This window comes from Epinephelus fuscoguttatus, linkage group LG4, assembly GCF_011397635.1.
Source record: "Epinephelus fuscoguttatus linkage group LG4, E.fuscoguttatus.final_Chr_v1".
NCBI lineage: Eukaryota > Metazoa > Chordata > Actinopteri > Perciformes > Serranidae > Epinephelus > Epinephelus fuscoguttatus.
Window position 1 is genome coordinate 4,086,641 of NC_064755.1, and position 20,867 is coordinate 4,107,507.

Sequence of the window (20,867 nt, forward strand, 5' to 3'; positions counted from 1 at the left end):
TTTGTGTGAAAAAACCCTCTTTTTGTGCTCTGAATAACTCTTAGTGCTAGTATAGGCCTTTAAAATGGTATCAGAAAAAACACAGATGTAATTAATATCAGTAATTTTGACTGCATCCCATTCAAGTTCTTGCTTGTTTATTTATTTAAATTTATTAACATGTTTTTTATTCCTTTAGGTGTCAGGGGATTTAGGGGAGTTTCATAGGAGAAGCAACAAAACAGGAGCACCAGGACAGAAGCCTTTGAATCTAAAACCTTGGAGACACCTGGGAAAGCTGTCAAAAATTACCTTGGCCCTCCACCAGCTGGCTGTGGGTGGGTGTGGCAGCACTGCACACGGCAATGCCGGCATAGCGGGCGAGTGTGGCCATGGCAGAGCGGCTGATGAAGGGATCCAGGCAGTGTTTGTCTCTGGACAAGATCCTAACTGTTTCTAGACAGGCCAGCTGACAGGAAGGCTGCAACTCCCTGTTTAGGTAACTGAGCACCAACTCCCCCAGAAGCTGCGTCACACAACAAACACATCAGGTTATAACAATATTTATATTAAAGGTTTGAATCTTATAAGTAAATATAAGTAACCTAATTTGGAAATTTACTTTAACCATATATCTGAATTTATGTGGTCTTCATTGCCCACTTAAAAAATTTCAATTGTCAATTTTAAAGGTCTCATATTTTGCTCATGTTCAGGTTCATACTTCTCTTTTGGCTTTCCACTAGGTTTCTACTAGGACCTATAGGTTGTGACATTTCAAAAACATTATAGTATATACAGTGCATATATTCTCAACATGCTGAGGTACCAACTGTTTAGATATAATTTTTACATCTGGAGTGTGTTTAACCAGAACAACAGGGAGTGGACTTAACTTGAATTTTCAGATCGAGCTCATTGAGCTCATTGAATATAGATTCTGAATATTGGTAACTTGGATTTTCTGGACTTGTAAAACCTAAAATATATTTTGTAAGTTTTTCAAATTCCAAAATTTGAAACTGACTGAAATTTGAAATAGTGGAATTTAGACCACATACATAGTTTTAAAAGTAAAATATTTCATGCGTTTAAGTATTCTGTTGGGATTATTTTTCACATTTAGGTATTCATTTGCTTATAAGATTCAAATCAATATATATTTCACTCACTACATGTAGCATTCAATGACAAGATAATAAATGACAAATTAAAGCTGTGGTAAGCAGATATTTGGAAAAGGCAAAAAAAAAAAATTAAAAAAAAGGTAAAATATGAAAACACAGAACACCCTCCTCTGCAGCTCTCCCCTCTCTGTCACAAGCCCCTCGCACTTCCCACGCCAGGGTTCGAACCCCCCTCCCCTGATTCAAACCAGCTGTTGTCACCTCTTGCTGTGAGGCAACAATGCTAACCACGGCACCACCATGCCATCCATGTTTCCCACAGCCTACATAAATTTCTTTAATCTTATTTCATTGTAGAGTTGCCTGCAGCTCATTCACTTAGCCCCTGCTTGCCATGCTCTCTCTCTGTTAATCAGACCACAAATGAGACAAGAATTTGTGGCAAGCTACCCCACAGTCCCTCCACTTTGCTCCCTGCCGCTGTGGACTGGCCTGGAGGAGAGCAGGCGGCAGCTCCAGAGTCTAGATCTCTGCTTAGTGGTTCTAATGGCTTAAATTGGGTCACCCTAAAGCCCCCAGAGCTGGTGTCACAGCAGGCTGGTAGCCACTGAGAGCAACAGGTATATCACCAGCAACAGGTTGTTTGCTGATCTGGCGGGGAGTCAGGCTGTCTGGTCCCCTCCAGCTGGTGTTTGTACTGGCTGGATTCTGGTTGCTGTGGCCGCTGACTGGGGGTCTCTCTCTGGAGCTGTTGCCCACTCTCCTAGCAGCGAGGTGGTCTGTGGCGGTAGGGAGTTAAGCGAACAAACTGCTGTAATTCAAGGCTCTAGCTGATATTAGTTACATAAACATGAACTTGAAGCCACAGTCATGAGCCTTTGGCTTTGGCTAGCAGAAAGCTAAACTATTAGCAAAATTCTCTGTCCAACCTCTGAAATACTTCACCAGTTTTGACACGTTTTTTTTGTTTCAATTGTTGTCAGACCCTGTTTTAGATGAGTCCATCCTCCTATTTTAGGTTGCTTTGCAGTGTAGGCAGTTTTTCCCAATTCTGGAATAGCCTCTTACTCTGTAGGATTCTCCATCATTGAATCAGGCTTTCACAATCTGAAGGGACGTGCACATGTCTAGATGTGTACAACAGCCAATGGGAATGTCATGGGCTAGATTTTCTGAAGCCTAAAAACAGAGGAGGTGCAGAAATCTAGTGTCCTCTGAGTCCACTTATGCTATGCACTCTGTTTAAAACTTATAATGGGATTTTTGCCCAGTGACACCAAAACAAAACCACCTACCCCAGCTTTAACCAGGTTACAGCTTCAACTGCTCAACAGATTTTAAAGGCTACGTTCAACACTGAATTCAACAGCACAATATTACTACTGTGCTGCAGAATCTACGGAAAAGGTAACAGCAGTTTCATACATTTGTATCATGACATAAACTGACAACTCCTATTAACCACTCTAAAATGGTACATTATGGTTAGTGATTACCCAGAAAAGAAAGTAATGAAAGTCAATTATTATTTATAGCAGTTATTCTTTGATGACTAATGCATCGGCATTAACATACCTTGTGAGACCATGTGACATCAAACATAATGTGTAATTTATCTCTGCATAAGCATCCTCCTCTACAGCAGGAGCAGTGCACTCAGTGTTGGTGCATTTGCCTGGCAGTTTCTTCACAACAATATAAAGAAAGCTGGATTTAAGCAGCTGCCTGTCTCAGTATTACATACAATAAGAGTTTTACATAGCAGAGATGTTTCACCAATAACAGTGTGAATGTTCCTGTTCTTGTAAATGCAGCAGTGACCCTGACAGCGAAGGGACAATTCAAACCTTTTCAAACTCACTTATGTCTTCTGGCTAATGTAGTGACCATATGCAGGCAGCTAAAACAGGCCCTGATAAATACGTCTGCTAAGCTGTCTTGCATAATATCTTCCTACAATCTGTGCACAGGTGTACGCCCAATGTGTGCACATGTCTGTTGGATCATGAAGACACGCAACTGCACATAAGCTGCACCTGCACTTGACCCTGAATTAACATACCTTTCTTTTTTGCCTCTGTGCAGTCTACAAAACTTTCTCTAGTACTGTAGGGGTGAGATGGAGATATAGCGACATGACTACGATCACACCTTCAATTCATTTTTCTCTCTCTGTCTTTAGCTTTCTTTCCCTGTTTGTCTCTCCTCTCACAACAACTCTCTGGGGAGCTGAATGAGTTTGTTCCCAGCCCGATTCTCTTTTCCTGTGTTTTTCTGTCTCTGTGGCCTGACTCCTCCATCCCCTCCATCTATACAGCTTCACTGAGCTGTGGTCATACATAGAATTAGAAGACCATTGTAAAACACATTTGTTGAGAAAAGATTAGACTGAAGTTACTTACTTACTCACTTGTATTGTATTAAAAATATGCTGTATTCATATCTTTTCTATACCACCTAATCCTTAAAACGAACTGACTGAACCTTTATCAGTACAATTAACTGCATCAGTAAGAACTTTTGGAACTTCTCACTGGTGGCTTAAGTTGCCATTGTCATTGAGTTGTGATACACAGTTTTGTAGGCTGTTTGGAGACATTCAAGAGGCTGCTTCTTTTATTACTATATGGATTTTGAGTTAAAAATTTACCCCTTTTCTCCAGAAAGGAGGTGGTTCCACTTGTCAATGTGCCTGATGCTCAGGTCTGTGTTCCTGAGATGTGGGAGGTGTGTGTTGGCTCCTCTGTGAGCCTGGACAACCTCGAGTTCCTAGGGCTGTCATTTCTTTTGCTATATTCAAACTACTGTTTCATTGTGGGTATCAAAAGAATCATTTAATCTATAATGATCTATCTGGATTCAAACATCAGGCCATGTCTTCCTTAATGTTTTACTTCTCATAAGCATACAGAGAACCATAAATTTAGCCTCAGTGACTATGGATCTTTGAAAAGGACTGAATGAAACTACTAAAAGTGATTCACAGTTTTTATGTCTATCAGTCCCTCCATGATTTTTCAGCTCTAAGTGCCTAATTTCACCACAGCTGATTGAAAAAAATCCGTTGTTGCAGTCTTTATAGACGTGTTTTGTTTTGGTTATTTTGAAACTGAGTTGTGATGCTGTCAGCGATTCTGAGCCTATTATTATGATCATTAAGAGTTTCCCATTGCCACTGCCTCTCTGCCCCGTTAGCACAAGCTAACACAGCATGGCTTGATCTCATCCCTACTTGTCATATTTTGCCACTTGGCCCGAAGCTCCGCAGCAATAACTAACATCCAACACCGAGCCGCTAATCCCACAATGACCCCTCAACGGCCTTGACTCTGTCATTAAACCTGTTAATAACTGTTGGGTAACGTTAGCCATGTGATGCTAACAGTTAGCCTTTTCACTGTGTGTCTGACTCAGTTGCAGAGCTCCAGTCCCACATCAGCCGTTTAATGATAAACAGAGAGAGAGGCAAAAAGAAACTGACAGTGTGTCTCAGATTGTGTAATTCTGTACTAAACACTTAATATTTTGAGTGCATAAATGCACTATGTGCATTCACACTGTATAATACAGAAAAATGCAGTGTACTAATGGTGCACTCAAACGTAGCTTTCGCTATGTCACAGACTTACATATTTATGAAATTTGAGACACACTCCGAGTGAATGAATACACTGCACGCAGCTATACAATTAAATGAGATTTTACTCATCTTAAATAGTCAAATTTGTGATTGGACAGAATTGCAAGGTCACACAGAATTCACGCAGATTGACTGAATTTACATAAATTGTTGCAATCACAACATTGCAACATCCTGGAGGGATTGGTTTACAACAGACAAATGGTTGTCAGGTCTCACCCTAATAGATGAAATTAGATTTGAACATTCAACCCGTCCTTGATTTACATTCATGTCCGCTGGTCAGTTAATGATATTTCACTACCAGTGATACTCAACATGTGGCCTGCAGGCCAATTCTAGCCCACACAGTGTCACACTGAAAATAAATTGATTCACACTGGGAATTGCTTCTTGTTCTTTTAATGTAAATCAGGTGCCAGAGTGCATTAAAAAAAGGATCAAAATAGAGCTTGTTTATTTTTTAAAAAGTGCCAGGGAAGGATCCCTCGGACCGAGGTGCGGGCTGATAATTTATATATCAATTATTAATTTTTAATTGAGTTGAGTGTAGTTGAGTATCCTGTCTGTAGACCATCAGCAAGGAGTTGGAAAACATTTACAAATGTCACATGAGAAGTTCATCTTTGCTGCAGTTTGTACAGAAGATTAGACTTTGCTTTAGTTGTGTCCTCACTGATGTCTTCATCAGATTCATTATAGGCTGTGGGGAATCAGACAAAATTTTGAACTCTGTCGTAAGTTGATGATAAACTGTGGGCTCTGTTCTAAGGAACAACTATAACACAGCGGTCACTGCTTATCCATACCTTTCGTAAGTTCCCTTCCTAAAGCATGGGCAGGCGCACATAGAGAGAGACAGATCATACAGAGGAGGTGAGAGATTGTTAGAAAAGACAAGAGTGAATTTACATGTATTCTTTTACTGGTGATAGATGTACTGCAGTGGAAACCTGCCCATTAGACATTTTTCTCAAACATCTATGAGCTTCAAAATTTGGCATGTGTCCTTGAAAATATTCATTACAAAGGTGTATTTCAAGCCTCATTTGAAATCTTTCATTTCTGTGGCAAAAACATCCTAACCAACCAAAATGAGGAAAATAACCTTCAAGCAGGGCTGGGCAATATGGCTTATAAATAATATCTTGATGTTTTCTACACTGCGATATACAATGCATATCTCAGTATTTTCAAATTTTCTTTAAATTAACTGTTCAATTTACCACTTTGATGCATTGATCATACCACTTTGATCATTGCAAGAACATACAGTATCTGAATTTAAGGGGAAGCACAGGTCATATATGTAAGGGATATTGCCCAACGAGGTGCCCATTATCACTTTTAAACAGCTGACGTGGAGACATGAACCATTCGACGCCCAGCAGACGGTTGCCTCCATGAAGGCTGTTAAAGTCATAATGGACACCTTACAGGGCATTATCCCGCTTATACTATGGTCACTTACCAAAGAAATAAAACATACGTATATTAATTTATATTTTTATGCTTTTTGCAGTCAAAATCTTAAGTTTTTCACAAGCCATAACTCGGTTTCCTTGGTAACACCTAAAGGTTTACCTAATACCTGGAACAATCATTACTGCCCAGTGAGGTTCTCCTGCAATTGAAATGTTATTTGCTGCTCCAGTGAATAGGATGAACCTTAGATACAACCTCAAAAAAGGAAGATAATCTAGTCCACCCAGCTAATAGCACCCTTTGGTCCAGCTATTAGCCAGAAAGCTAACGTTGTGCTAGCAAGATTCAAAGTCAGTAACACTGCATACAGTTTATAAACAGTAAATAAAAATTGACAGTATGTTTAACAATAAGACGAGCTAGCTCTCTAGCCTGAAGTAGGGAGTTAAATAGCGGACGAGATGTGAAATGATTCTTAAGTTCAGAGGGGCAATGTAGTACCTGCAGGGTGTGTTGCAGTCTCCCTACTGTGGTGATCTGAGGATGAAGCACTGAAGGACTAACGGTACTCCTAGTGTTGTAAATTAATTGTAAACAGATTACTGATATTATTATGGAGTCGGTAATGGTGTAACGGTGAACAGACAGTTTCACTGAAACTACTTAGCAGGTGTCCATGATCATGATCATGATCCATGGTTTTTATTGGACACTCTGCAGCCACTCAGAGTCAAGCATTCAGCCTGACCATGGTATCTACCTTATTCCTAGCCCCCATGATCCCTTGTGCGAATTATGTGCATGACTTCTGGCGTTGAACCGAAACCGGCGATTTCCAATGGTAACAGTTTATTTTATTTATTCTTCTTTCCAAGAGCAACTGGGGGATAAAACGTGGAACACACCACCTGTTATAGCTCAAACGGCATTATGTGATCATACCTCTGCCATCTCTGACAGCCATCTCAAAGCATTGGTTTTTTTTTCCATTTTCAACCAAGCACGCTAGCAATTAGCTTGCCTTGCTGCGTTAAAACATTGTTAACTTTAACATGGCCCGAGCTAGCCTAAGGTCAACATCTGCTCTTTCTAATGATGACTTATTAAGAGATACTAACACATTTAGCAAACATTTAACATAATTCAGTATTAACTGTATCCCAGCTAATCGTCAGTTCGTCTGCGTTAATGATGCGAGGTTTACGTGTTTTTTTTTTAACTTCTGATTTATTAAAAACTGCTCTGAGTGAAACATGATGCTGAATTTAGCAGCAGACTTCAGTAATAGTAATATAACGTGGTAATAGAAGAAATCATTTTTGGCATTCAATTTTTTCATACGGTAAATCAGTAACACATTCTCTGCCCTAATGACTAAATACATATTTCAAGGTATGTTGCTATGTTTATTTTATAATGAGCAATTTTCTAATGTAGTACTAGGTTGAGAATAAAGTCAGATGGGCAAAGACAGGGATATCATGTAAGCCACTGACGTTGAATGACGGATCTGTCAGTCTAGGTGTCATTCTCTTCTGCAAATTCTGACTTAATACTTTTTTACTATGCCTCGTGAAACTCTTGTTGTCTTATTTCTCATAATAATGGTACCTTTGGCCACAGGAACAATCCCTTTTTTTGTTCTGGTTAGATGTTAAACACACAGTTGCTGAAGACAAAAATTTAGCTGGTTGTTAGGCGTAAAAGACACAGAAGACACTCGGCTTCTTCTCCGGAGCCTTTGTGCTCCACTGTCTCTCAGATTAACTCATATCACAGCGGTGCCTGGACAGCGTGACGTGTGTGGTTGTGCTGCTGCCGTGGTCCTGCCAGATGCCTCCTGCTGCTGCTGCCATCATTAGTCATTAGTCATACTTCTTCTGTTATTATACACATATGATTATTGTCACACATGTATACTGCCAGGTATTAATACATACTTTCAACATATTGTACCGCAGTAACCAGAACTATAACTATAATATTATTACTTCCATTAATGTTGTTGTAAGATACTGTCATTACCTGCATCTCTCTCTCTCGCTCTCTCTCTCTCTCTCTCCCTGTGTCATATGGATTACTGTTAATTTATCATGTTGATCTGTTCTGTACGACATCTATTGCACGTCTGTCCGTCCTGGAAGAGGGATCCCTCCTCAGTTGCTCTTCCTGAGGTTTCTACCGTTTTTTTTCCCCCGTTAAAGGGGTTTTTTTGGGGAGTTTTTCCTTATCCACTGTGAGGGTCATAAGGACAGAGGGATGTTGTATGCTGTAAAGCCCTGTGAGGCAAATTGTGATTTGTGATATTGGGCTTTATAAATAAAATTGATTGATTGATTGATTGATTGAGAGTGTAACAGGTACCAGAGCTCCGCAAAGACATTTTAGAAATTTCTAAGTTAACATTAGCTAAAGATTTATTCGAAAATAAATAAGTATCTGCTATACTGAAGGCAAATAGCTTTTGAAAAGAACCAGCGTTGGCAGTTAGCCAACAGACTAACCACAGACAAGTCTATGGGACTTTTTTTTTCTACAGTAGTGCCCTCAGGAATAAGGTGGATATGATATTTTAAAGAACTTCAGCTTTGAAATTCCACATCATAATGTCCTGATTTTGTCTGAGTAACACTCTGAGCTGGTGTATGGTCATTCGGAAGTCAAATTGGTCTTCAGAAATGTATTCTGTATTATTCAGTTTGACTAAGTATTCACACACTTGAAATTAAATATTTTTCTGCAGGCGGTGGTTATTATTTCCTAAATTTTCATTCATTTGAATTATTTTTTTAATATTAATTCATTTCATTATGTATTATATATTCAATTACGTATGTATTTTTATCAATTATGAACAGACTGACTTCGCATGAATGTGAAATTGCTTATGTCAATGGAAGGTTGCTGTATTTTGTAGTCAGTTCTTAATGCTCTTACCATAATGCCTAGTATACTGCAAGACAACATGTGGGCTACTTTGACCACCTTTTCTGAAGTGCAGCTTGACAGCAGTGTTCTACACTGAGTGGTGTTTCAAGTTTTAAGTGTATTGGATATATGTGATATATTGCCCAGCCCTACCTTTAAGAGAATCTCATCTCAACTACACATGCAGGAGGTTTTCACTAACAGCAAATGAGAAGGATTCAGTGTTTGGATGGTATGTTTGGAATACCTCTCTGTCCTGCTCATCTTCCTTGCTGAATGTAAAGCAGTGGTTCATCTGAAGGAAGGAAAAGCAGAAGGACCAAATAAAGATGTGAGGCAAAGAAGGAGAGTCAGAGCAGAAAAACAATAATGACAAGAGGCAGAAGACATTTAGGACAGGCATTCATTATAGTAGCGCCTTTAACAGGGGAGGTCAGGTTGATGGGTGGCTAAAAGAAATGTCTGATTTTGACACCGGAGACTGAATTTCATCACATCTTCAAACAAAAGTTCAACATCAGTTTCTTTTAACCATGTCCACCATGTTTCACAGGCATGACCTGACCTACTCTGCCTCTGATTGGCTTACCCTTACATACTTACCTTTACATGACCAATCTCACCTCTCTTGCCTAAAGCTACCCAACAAAACTGCGACAAAACTCTGACACAGCCAGTAAAGACACGTTGACACAGAAACTATTTCCTTCAATAGATTTCCACTGGAATATTATATGAAAATACTGAAAACTTAAAACTGAAGCTGAAATTTTTCATTGCATTCCTTTCTTGTTTGTTTGTGTGATTGTTTTGATCCCTTGGGGGCGCAGAACAAGATGAAAACATGACATTCACATATTATCACCTCATGAGGTTTTATGGTGAACATGTAAGCAAACAGTCACATATCCAGCATTAACACAGAGCAGTAATAGCATTCACTTGGAGTTGTGTTTGAGTCCACCTGATAATTGTAAGTTCACTTCAACATTCACTCTCTATTAGCTCTGTTTTAGTCTCCATCAACCCACTAACACTCGCTAATGTCTGGCTTATATACGTAATGCGAAAGGTTACAATCTACATGCATACCTGGGTCAAATGATTCTGCAGTAGACACAGGTATTTATTGGCTCTGGCTCCAACTGGAAATAATGGAAAAGCAACACCAGGGTGGACATTCTAATTTTAGCGCCTTCACCAGTGAGACGTAATTACATGCCACACACTGTCTGTGTCCGGCAAAGCAGTGCTCAAACACCGTTCCAAATTATTTTACACCAAGTTTGAAAGAGAGAGATAAATAAATCAAGTAAGGAATATATAAAAAGAAGTAGCCACTGTAAAGTTTTCACAGCACTGGCCTCCATGCTGCTTTCTACTGTCTACTAACCTTCCAGCCCGTCCGAGAATGTGACACACCAGTACAAAAAATTGAAAGTCATGCTCATCTGTTGCAGAGCCCTGTATACAGCTCTGGTCTACTGGCAATGGGTAAGGAGTCTATAGCCTATTTTAAGTGGGGTTACTCATGTTTATTAAAAAAAAAGCATACATGCACTAATTTTGGTGGAAAAGAGGTTCACCAGCTAGCCTCTAAAACCCCTTTTCCACCAAAATAAAACATGTACACGGGTTTTTTTTGCTATGTAAACGGCTCTGCAGCTGTATGCCGAAAAAGTTAGTTAACAGTAGAAAGTAGCATGGAGGCCAGCAAAAAATCTTACAATGCTTACCTCTTTTTACGTATTTCTGACTTATTCAGTTTATTATTAAAAAATTATTTTCTACTTATTCAGAATTTGCACATTCATGCGGGTGTTATATTTCCATCACTGCCGATAGAGATAAATACCTGTGACTACTGCAGTCATTTGATCCAGGAATGAATGTTGATTGTAACCTTTCCAATTACATACAAAAGCCAGATGTTAGCAGGTATCCGTCTGCTGTTTGCTGCTATGCAGGTAGTGTAAAGTGACTTTATCTGAGCGCTTTCCAGTTAAACAGCTGCAGTTGAGGCTGTTGACAGCAGAGTTTAAGGGCTGAAAAACAATGAGCTAAAAGAGGTCGCTCTCCAACAAAATGCCATATGTAAACAAAAATATTAGTTAAAACAGGAAGGTTAAGCCAGTACTGGTTTGTTGACTCCTGTTTTGAAGACTCAAGTTTGGTATTTTGACAATGGCTAGCTTGGTTTGTTGGAGCCAGAAGTGACCGCATTTGGATGAGAGGGTGAAGCTCGCCCTGAAGCTTCTTTCCCACTGTACAAAAAAACCCACTAACACCTGTTAACTTCTGGCTTTTTTATTTCATGGGAAAGGTTAGAAATGGCATTCACTCCTGGGTCAAATGACTCTGCAGTAGTCATGGGTATTGATCAGCTCCAGCTCCAGTGGACTTTGATTAGCAGTGATGGAATTATGACACCTTGGTGGATGCACTAATTTTAGCCCCTTTTGCTGGTTAGATGCTGGCCTCCATGCTACTTTCTGCTGTTTACTAAGCTATTTTCCACCCTGTCTGTGATGTAGAATGTGACACATTAGTAAAAAGAAAAAGAAAAAAAAGGCTCTGGTCTACTGCCAATAGGAAAGTTGCCTATCACCCTGTTAGCAGTTTTCCTGTGTTTAAATAGCCTGTGTACATACACTAATTTTGGTGGAAAAAGGGGTATGACTGTGAGCTAGACTTGCACTGATTACAATTTTTTTGGGCCGATATTCAGTCACTGTTTATTTTATGTGTGCCTTCTGATGTTAGGACATACTTAATAGTTAAGAAATGACTCAGATGCTTTCATGCCATTACTTTCTTGTAAGGAACATGTAATATAGCAGGCTGAATAAACCAGAACAGGCTACCAACAAAGGACAACTGAGCAAACTGAGGAAGGTATATAAGGGAGACCTTACACCACAGAGTCTCCTACAACACTAAGCTCCTCATCTCTTAAGCGGTTTAGTAGAGTGGGATAAGACTGGACCAGAGTTGACTGTATTTGTGTATCAGAAAATCTAATCCAATTGCCTTCAAGATCAACTCTCACACAGCTAAAGAGGCAGAGGAGCATGCAGCAGTGGTCACCTGGGCTTGGCAAACAGCATGTTGTGAAGCTCAGGTGGCATTTAGACAAATGAAGATTGAAGGCTCTATTTTTGTGAGAGCTGCGGCACAGATCATAGTCAAGTAAGCCTGGCCCAGTGCGTCTGGGCGAGCCAAACACACTTTTGGTAATTCAATCAATTGCTCAATCAATCATTTATTTGTCACATGAAATCACACAAGGTACAATTCCAGTGAAATGTGATCCCATCATCTCCTCATACTTGTGCATTGCAATTTTGTCCTTTGTTGCCTCTTCTTACTACATTGCTGCTTTGTAATTGTCCATGTTTCCAGACTGGCTGCAGTGTTCTAATTAAGCTATCAGCTTTTAAATTTAGCTTGAGGTTGTTTTATGCATGGGCTAACTAACAACAAAGATAATAAAGATGAATACTTCATTCAAAAATATGTCTTCTAATGAACTTTCCTCCTGATACATCAGAATGTTCAGCTGAAATCAGGACATGCACCGTGGACCACACAGGTCGCTATAGCAACAATCAATCAATCACTCAATCCATCAATCAATTACTCAGTCAGACGATTGGTTGCGTGAAATCATATGAGATACAAGTTCCTGTCCTCTCACATCACTGAGGGCATGCTTTGTAGTTCGTTTACATATCTTGACCTCAACAAAACAGCTGTATGGTCACACCACCTGAACACGGGCAGTGACTCCGCTCCGCAGTTGCCTCTTAATGGCATATAGCAATGATCCAGAGTGTTTATGCCCCTTGTGGCACAGAGCAAGCAGGAATGGGACAGCATTTCAATATTCCTACTGTCACACCAGTCCTTATAAAGAGCACGCTTCCTGCTGTTTTCTCATCAGAGTCCTCTGCTGCATCAGGTCGGAATAACACTGCAGTATTCCAGGATTCAACCATGCTTCAATGAAACAAAAGACCCTGATGGGGGTCGCAGCCAGTGTTTCATTCCTACAAAGGTAGCTAGCTTTTAAGATTAAGCTGGCTAGCTAATCAGCTAACTATCTCACGAGATGAGTCTTCATCGCCCACAGAGCCAATGTGCCTCCTCTTCAGATGCTAAGATGTGCTCCCATAACAGGACTTTTTTTTTTGCAGAGTTAACAACAAAATGCGCCCACTTTGGGGATTTTTGGTTGTGATGGTGTTGCTATCGTAATAAGCTATGTCACTATGGTCGTCAGCAGTGACTCACATCATAGCCAGTTCCATCACCTACGAATCGATTATCAAATTCACTGGCAACTAACTTGGTCATTGATTTTTGTTGACGTCAGTTATTCATTGCACCCCTCATCCAGATCTTTCTCACTCCCAACTCGTCAAATATCCCTGCTTTGTCAATGATTTTAGCCTCTGATACAGACGTTCAGAGGCACCTTTTGTGGCAGTAACATATGTACCGGGCAGCGGCTATTTCTGATGCCACCAGCCGCAACCAAACTCATCAAAAAACAGCTACATTGTCAGTGGATGTCTGCGTCAGACACCAACACACCCAGACACTCATTGCGACATTATGATATTCACAGAGCTGCAGCTATATCTGACACAGCTGCCAACTGCCATAGTGTAAAGAGCAAGAAAGTTAGTAAGAGCCAGAGTTTAATCCCCATCATGATGTTTTTATCTAAACCTAACCATGTGTTTTTGTTGCCTAAACCTAAAAAAATTAATTTAAAAACAAAGTGTTTTACCTCGTAAGTTCATTTTGAAAACAATGTAAAAAAAAATGGATAAAAATGGATGTAAAGAGCAGAAATTGTACGGAAATGTATTTTGAAAAGACACAATACATGTAACAAGTGTCAATGTGAGAACCATGACCCAGCTAGCTAGCAGAAGTTAGCAAGAGTGGCAACTAAATTGATTTCCATCCATCCATCCATCCATCCATCCATCCATCCATCCAAAGCCAACCACAAAAAGCATGACCAACACTTGCAAAATAGACATAGGAGCCTAACTTTGTAAAGTGAAGTTGAACTGACTCAGTACTGTACTAGGCAATATGCACAGGCTGTTTTCACAGATTTTTCATATGTTTTCCTACGAAAAGCAATGCACCCAAAAACATACATATCCCATGTATTTTGAAAGGTTGTGATCACCTGACCAGTGTGCTGACGGCAGTAAACAAGGAAGCAGTCCTGTGCGCTTGTAAGGAGGCAAGTTAGAGTGGGTCACAAAAAAAAAACGACTTCTACTCGGCACTTTCCCCTGGAGTTGCATGTTCAGATCTGTGTGAACTCATTTTAAGGTTTGTCCTCACCATGTTTCTTTTCCTTAACCTAACCACAGTAACTTTCATTGGCTTAACCTAGCCTCCATAACTTAATTACGTAACTGTACATTAAGGGCATTGTCAAAAAACCCCAAAACTAACTTGCGCCCGGGACTTTTCCTGGAGTCGCGTGTTTGGATCCATGTGAACTTTGAGTGCCTGAGTCATTTTAAGGTACTTACTCACCATGTCTCTTTTCCTAAAGCTAACCTCTCCAGCTATTTATTGCCTAAACCTAATCTCTGTAATTTAACATTAATGACGCAACTGTACATTAGGGACATAACGTCATTCATGGGGCACAAATTTCTAGGATATCATACGAACTGCTGTACATGCATTTTTCATAGAATAACATGCGAACCGTTCTATAAGAACGCATTAAAATGTTAGCTTACATTAGCTACCATAATAACACCAGAACAAGTAAGGCTGTCGCAAATAATCCTAATTCTAACTGAATTGAGCTAAATTTGAATTAGACTTTTTGTTTGCAAAAGGAATAACACATTATTTCTCATGTCAAAAGTTCCATATTATCCTTTTTCAGGTTAATTTCAGTATATGACTGTGTGACAGTTGGTCTGTTTACAACTTGTCTGATTATCTAAGCCCTTGTTTGTCTCGCCTCATTGTTGCTGTATCAGGGTCTTTCTTAATCTCAGCAATTGCCTTGGTAATTACAGCGTTATCATTGGTAGAAATGATGACTAAAACTACAAAAATAGGACTTAAACAGTGATGAACCATAACGTTCCTTTAATGTCCTTAGTATGTGAAGTGAAATTAAACAATGCACCCTCTAAACAATACATGCTGAGCTGGAATGCATTTACACTATGTTGGCCTGTGTTACTCCTAAATATATAGCTCTTGATTAAAATTTACAAAATATATAACCTAATATACGCTGAGTAATATTTTTATTAGACACACCTGTACTTTAAGATACTTAATTAGAAATCCTACAGCCCAGGGTCTTTGTAAGGTTTTATTTGATGAGGATGATATGTAAACAGCTGCTGTATTTGCTGTGTTGAAGTGGTTTACTCATATGACCTAATGTGAGAAAGCTGCACTCCTTGTAGTGCGATTGATGTGGACCATTTTCAGATACAGACACAACCACCACAGCAGGTTCAGTAAACACTTCTGCCAGACACACCACAAACAGTTATTACTCACAGGTATGAAGCATAATCATAATCCACAGATCGATATTATCCAGACAGAAATGCTACTGACACAGTTCTCACACATTCCAAATAGTCCAGATGATCTAAATCCAGCAAAATATTTTATCCAAACACATTATCACATCTACAGATATCCACAAACGTTCGTGTTTCTTGACATACTATCGATAATTTATTTTGTTTGCATGTAAATACGGTGACTCTTCGCTGTCAAAATGGAGGCAAACCCCTAACCTTTTGATTTACAACTCACTTGGGTTAATAGGAGCTTCCAGTGCTGTTGCTCTAATATCTCCCAGTTCGAGTCATCTGCAGGTTTTTTTATCAAGAAGATATTTAGGCGAACATAAAAAACTAGTATTTCAGTGTGTTGAAACTTACATAACACAATGACAGAAGCACTTTAAGTGATTCTGACTGTTGGGGAAAAAACTAATGCTCCCTTTCAAATGAGACCATGCATGTACATAAAGATGGAAGAAGAAAAGCTTTCAATTTACTTTGGGTCTGCCTCACATAGAGATTTTTTGGTGAAATCAGGTGATTTTTATAGGATCTGTATGTTTTGTCCTCTTCATGTGTATGAGAATGAACAAAACACTACCGCTAATAGAGAGGAATTTCTTGGAAACTATTTTGACCAGATTATTTCCATTCTAGTTTGAGTATCAGTGTGAGATTATGTGGGGGGTGTAAGGCTTCAAGTAGGGCAGACTCAGTGGTACTGACATCCATACTAATGGGGCATAAAAAATGCTTTCTTCCTATCAAGTGTGTCCTCCTGTTTTGAGTATCACCAAAAAGTCACTTTTACTGAGCTGAAATTTCTTTGAGATGGTTTCCTGTTGAGATCAGTTCTAACACGTATTACTGTTGATCATACTGTAGAATATAAACAGGGGACTAGGTTTAGTTGTCTCAGTTGCCTCAATGTAAAATCAGTCGCATTATTACATCATTTCAAATGAAAAGATGTTGGCAGCTGACCTAAGGCTATTTATGCCAAACAGGTAAAATTGTGATGAACATAATGTTTCCAAACAGAGGCTCCGTCCCGTTATTATGCAGCTGATGCAAAACGTTACCTCCTTGTTGTAGCTCTGTAGAGCCGTCAGAGCGGTATCTTGTTCTCCCGTCTCCATTTGTTCTATGATGACATTTAAATCCATCTTCATCGCCATCGAGCTAGCAGCAGCAGCAGCTTCCTCCCCAATTCACGGTCAGAACAGGGCTGTGCTTGTGTGTTTGTCACTCTCAGTGTATAGGCTACACACACTATAGCTTGTCACCACCCACCGATGACTGCATGATGTCTGAATCCCTTCCAGCCGGGAGAAGCGATTAACGGACAGGATTTGTGTAAACCGAGTGATGCGTTCAGGTGTCCCAGGGAAAGGCAGGAGAAACGCCTTTTCTGATTAAATAGCGAGAGCTATTTACATATTGGTTGAGGCTCTCCAATTTACGACTTTTAACAACAACAATAATATTAATAATAACTATGATAATAATAATAATAATAATAATAATAATAATAATAATAATAATAATAAATTATTATTATTATTATTATTATTATTACTATATAAAGGAGGATGGGAGTTTTTAAGTAAACCTCTTCAGATAACCCATGTATAAGTTATGAAGGCAAGATGCCAAGTTATGTAGGCCCTACTTATACTTTTTTTCATGTCTATTAAAGAGTGTAAAATGTAATTGTAATAGGCTACGTTTTCACAATAGTGGTTGTTTAAAAAAACAGGGGAAAAAAAACCCATGTGTATCGCCACAATTGTTTAAATAGTTTGATAAATCAAAGACTTTCTATGGGACAGGAGGAGACCAAGGATCAACATAAGAATCAGAATCAGAATTAGAAATACTTTATTGAGAAATATAGGGAAATTATTTATGTTACAGGTGCTCCTTGCAAGAGAGGAAAGATACGTGAAAATATAAGAAATTTAAACAATAGTATTAACAAATATATAGTTAAATAAACAGGAATTATTAACAAACATAAACGGAAATAAATATATATATATATATATACATATATATTGTAAACTGAACAAGATTATTTACACAAACAGAATATATACAGTCAGAGTGAATGGGGTTATTGCACAAGTTAAATTAAATTATTGCAGTGTGTGAAAAAGTCTCAGGGCCACTCAGAGGGAGGAGTTGTACAGTTTGATGGCCACAGGCAGGAATGATTTCCTGTGGCGCTCAGTGGTACATCTTGGTGGTAAACAAGCAGGAGCGACTGCAACAGGCTGCACGCGCGGGCGCATGCGCACTAAAGGCTAAGGACAACGTGGTCACCAAGGGATGTAGGAGGTTTAGGCCTCCCCAGTGCAAGACTGTACAACCTAGCAATAGAAATGTCTGAATTGAATATGCACTGGAAGGCAACGGATTCAGAACTGAGCTGAATCAAAACTGGACAGGAGCTAGCAGTCCCTTCAAACCTTTGGATTACCTTTCACATGGTTTAAAGACTGTGAGACCTGAAGACTCTGCAAACCCAGTGCTGGCTAATTCTAAAGCAATCTGGATAGAAGTATACAGGATTTTCAGTGTGTCTTATGCATCTTTGTGACATAACCCAGCCAAATGTGTTTACTGGAATCAGTGGCTTAAAAAAGGGATTCATAAGATAAGTGACCTGTACCTGTATTTATGTCTTTTTCAAAACTGCAAAAATATGATATGGACTATAAAGGTCATTTTTGAAAGTACTTACATATCAGAAGCTGTATCACTAAGGGCCAGTTCATTCAGGATAAAAACCCTGTGTTAAATGTTTTTGGAATTACCTGGTATAGCATACAGGGCAGCTATGTTCTACAAAGTCTTCATTGGGTTACAGATCTAAGGATAAAAATCTGAGGATCATTTGGCAGAGGGACCTAGGGTGTGGATTAAGCAATGAGGAATGGTTGAAAATACTGTCAGATACTGGGAAACATATAAAGGAGGCAAAGGGGAAATTTACTCAATATAAATTAATTAATACTCCTACTAAGCTCCACCGAATGGGTCTATGTGCTAATAATTCATACTGGAAATGTCAGAAAGACACAGAAACATTTCTACATGCAATCTGGGGATGTAAACTGGTTAACCCATTGTGGGGAAAAAAGTTGTGAATCACATAGGGAAATTACTATTTGAGTTCTGTGTAGTAATGTGTAGCTACCAGGTGCCTGTGGTGATATGTTGAGATCCAGTAACAATACTGTCAGTTTGTTCAGATCTGACTCAGTAGATAAATAAACATTTGAATTATAAAAAACAAACTTATGGGTTAACTGGACACACTTCATCTGGGGGCCTCTCAAATTTACTATGTTGTAATGTGTTTGTAAAGGACCTGTGACACCACTTATTCTCCCCATTATATTTATTGATTATATATTATTTATTTATATTTCTTAGTTACCGTATTCATGTTCCTCTCTTCTGTCTGCATGTCATCGCTTCTTAATGCGACCTCATCGGCTCTTCTGCCACCAAAGAAAAAAATCCCACTGTCTCTGTCTTTCCCTGAAGTTAGTAAAAACAATTATGTCTTGCATCTTATTTACTTCATGTCATTATATTCCATTAGGCCATTAAATTTAAAGTTTGTGCATTTTGTGAAAAAAAAAATCTATCTTGGTCCTCACAGGATTTTCCTTCTCATTTCCCAAATCCAATAATTACTTTCTTTCCAATAATTACTTTATTGATTTTTTTTTTTTTTTTTTTTTTTTACTTTTCAGAACAGACAAAGTAACAGACAGAACAGCATTGGCGTAATTAATAATGTTAACAGTGACTGAATTTCATTAAGCTGCCTCAGTTTCAGAGTCCTGGTATTGTGCATGCTGACTCACTGCCAAACTGCCATGGTATAACCTGGTCACACATTGCTTACATTAACCACTCATTTGTATAATCACACAAATATATCAATGAGAGCTAGTACCTCTTCATACAATTCTCCTGTGACAGAGGTGGGTGCCATTTTATTGTCCATTTACTATTTGTTATGTATGAGTGAGACACTATTCTGTTTTATGACAGTACGCTGTTTCACGTCAGTGTTGTTGAGCTTTACGTGTGTGTGATTGCTTTGGCAGTACAAATGGCACAGCGAAGCAAACGGCAGCTGTGTTTTCATGCAAGACTGAAACCGAGTGAGACTCGTTATTCTTACACCACACAAGAATATAACATTTGGCGAGGATGATGAGGATAGCCTCCACCGGCACCGCTTTTGTCTGGATGGCTGGAGGATTTCAGTGTCTACCTCGAGGCCATGGCTTTGGACGACATCCCGGACAAGGGGAAGGTGGCGATGCTCCGTCATTGTCTCGGTACGGAGGGTCAGGATATTCAGAGCCCTCGGCTACGCGGAGACCTACGAGGAAGCTGTCGCCCTCCTCACGAACCACTTTTGCACTCTTCCGGACAGAGACCTCAGATGTTGTGCCTGGAATCTGTTGGAGCCACTCTCCCAGTTCGGGGGTCACAGCCCCGAGTGCTCTGATTACCACAGGCACCACTGTTGCCTCTGCTCCCCACATCTTTTCTAGCTCCTCTCTCAGCCCTTTTTTTCAAGCTTTTTGTGTTCCTTCTTCCTGATGTTGCTGTTGCTCAGGATTGCTGTCACCATTGCCTTCTTCTGTTGTTTGTCCATCAACACAATGTCCGGTTGATTATCCATCACTAGTTTGTCAGTCTGGATCTGGAAGTCCCACAGGATCTTAGCTCGGTTATTCTCAACCACCTTAGGAGGTGTCTTCCATTCTGACCTTGGGACTTCCAGCCCACACTCAGTGCAGATGTTCCTGTGCACTATGCCAGCCACTTGGTTATGGCGTTTCATGTAAGCTCTTCCTGCCTGCATCTTACACCTTGCTATAATCTGCTGAACTGTCTCAGGAGCATCTTTGTACAGCCTGCACCTGGGGATCTGTCTGGTGTGGTAGACCCCCCCATTCCTATTGATCTTGTACTAAGAGCCTGTTCCTATGCTGCCATGATTAGTGCTTCTGTGCTGTCTTTCAATCCATCCTTTTCTAGCCACTGGTAGAATTTCTTGATGTCTGCCACTTCTTCAGTCTGTCGGTGGTACATGCCGTGCAGGGGCCTGTCCTTCCATGATGGTTCATCCTCCTCTTCTGCATTCTTAGGTTT

General features: G+C 39.6%; 1 protein-coding gene across 2 annotated transcripts in view; it reads right to left on the reverse strand.

Moving 5' to 3' along the window:
* ric8a (RIC8 guanine nucleotide exchange factor A) overlaps positions 1 to 17,040 on the reverse strand; it is a 36,627-nt gene extending 19,587 nt beyond the window's left edge. Inside the window, exons 1-4 of one of the 2 annotated variants that reach the window (XM_049574454.1) lie at positions 16,763 to 17,040; positions 9,347 to 9,394; positions 5,556 to 5,573; positions 292 to 505 (exon numbers count right to left, since the gene is read on the reverse strand). In XM_049574454.1, coding sequence (XP_049430411.1) covers positions 292 to 505; positions 5,556 to 5,573; positions 9,347 to 9,394; positions 16,763 to 16,858 — 376 coding nt within the window. In that variant the 5' untranslated portion in view covers positions 16,859 to 17,040. The remainder of the gene's footprint in view (positions 1 to 291; positions 506 to 5,555; positions 5,574 to 9,346; positions 9,395 to 16,762) is intronic. The other variant, XM_049574455.1, reaches the window with a different exon arrangement.
* Between the last annotated feature and the right edge of the window lie 3,827 nt (positions 17,041 to 20,867).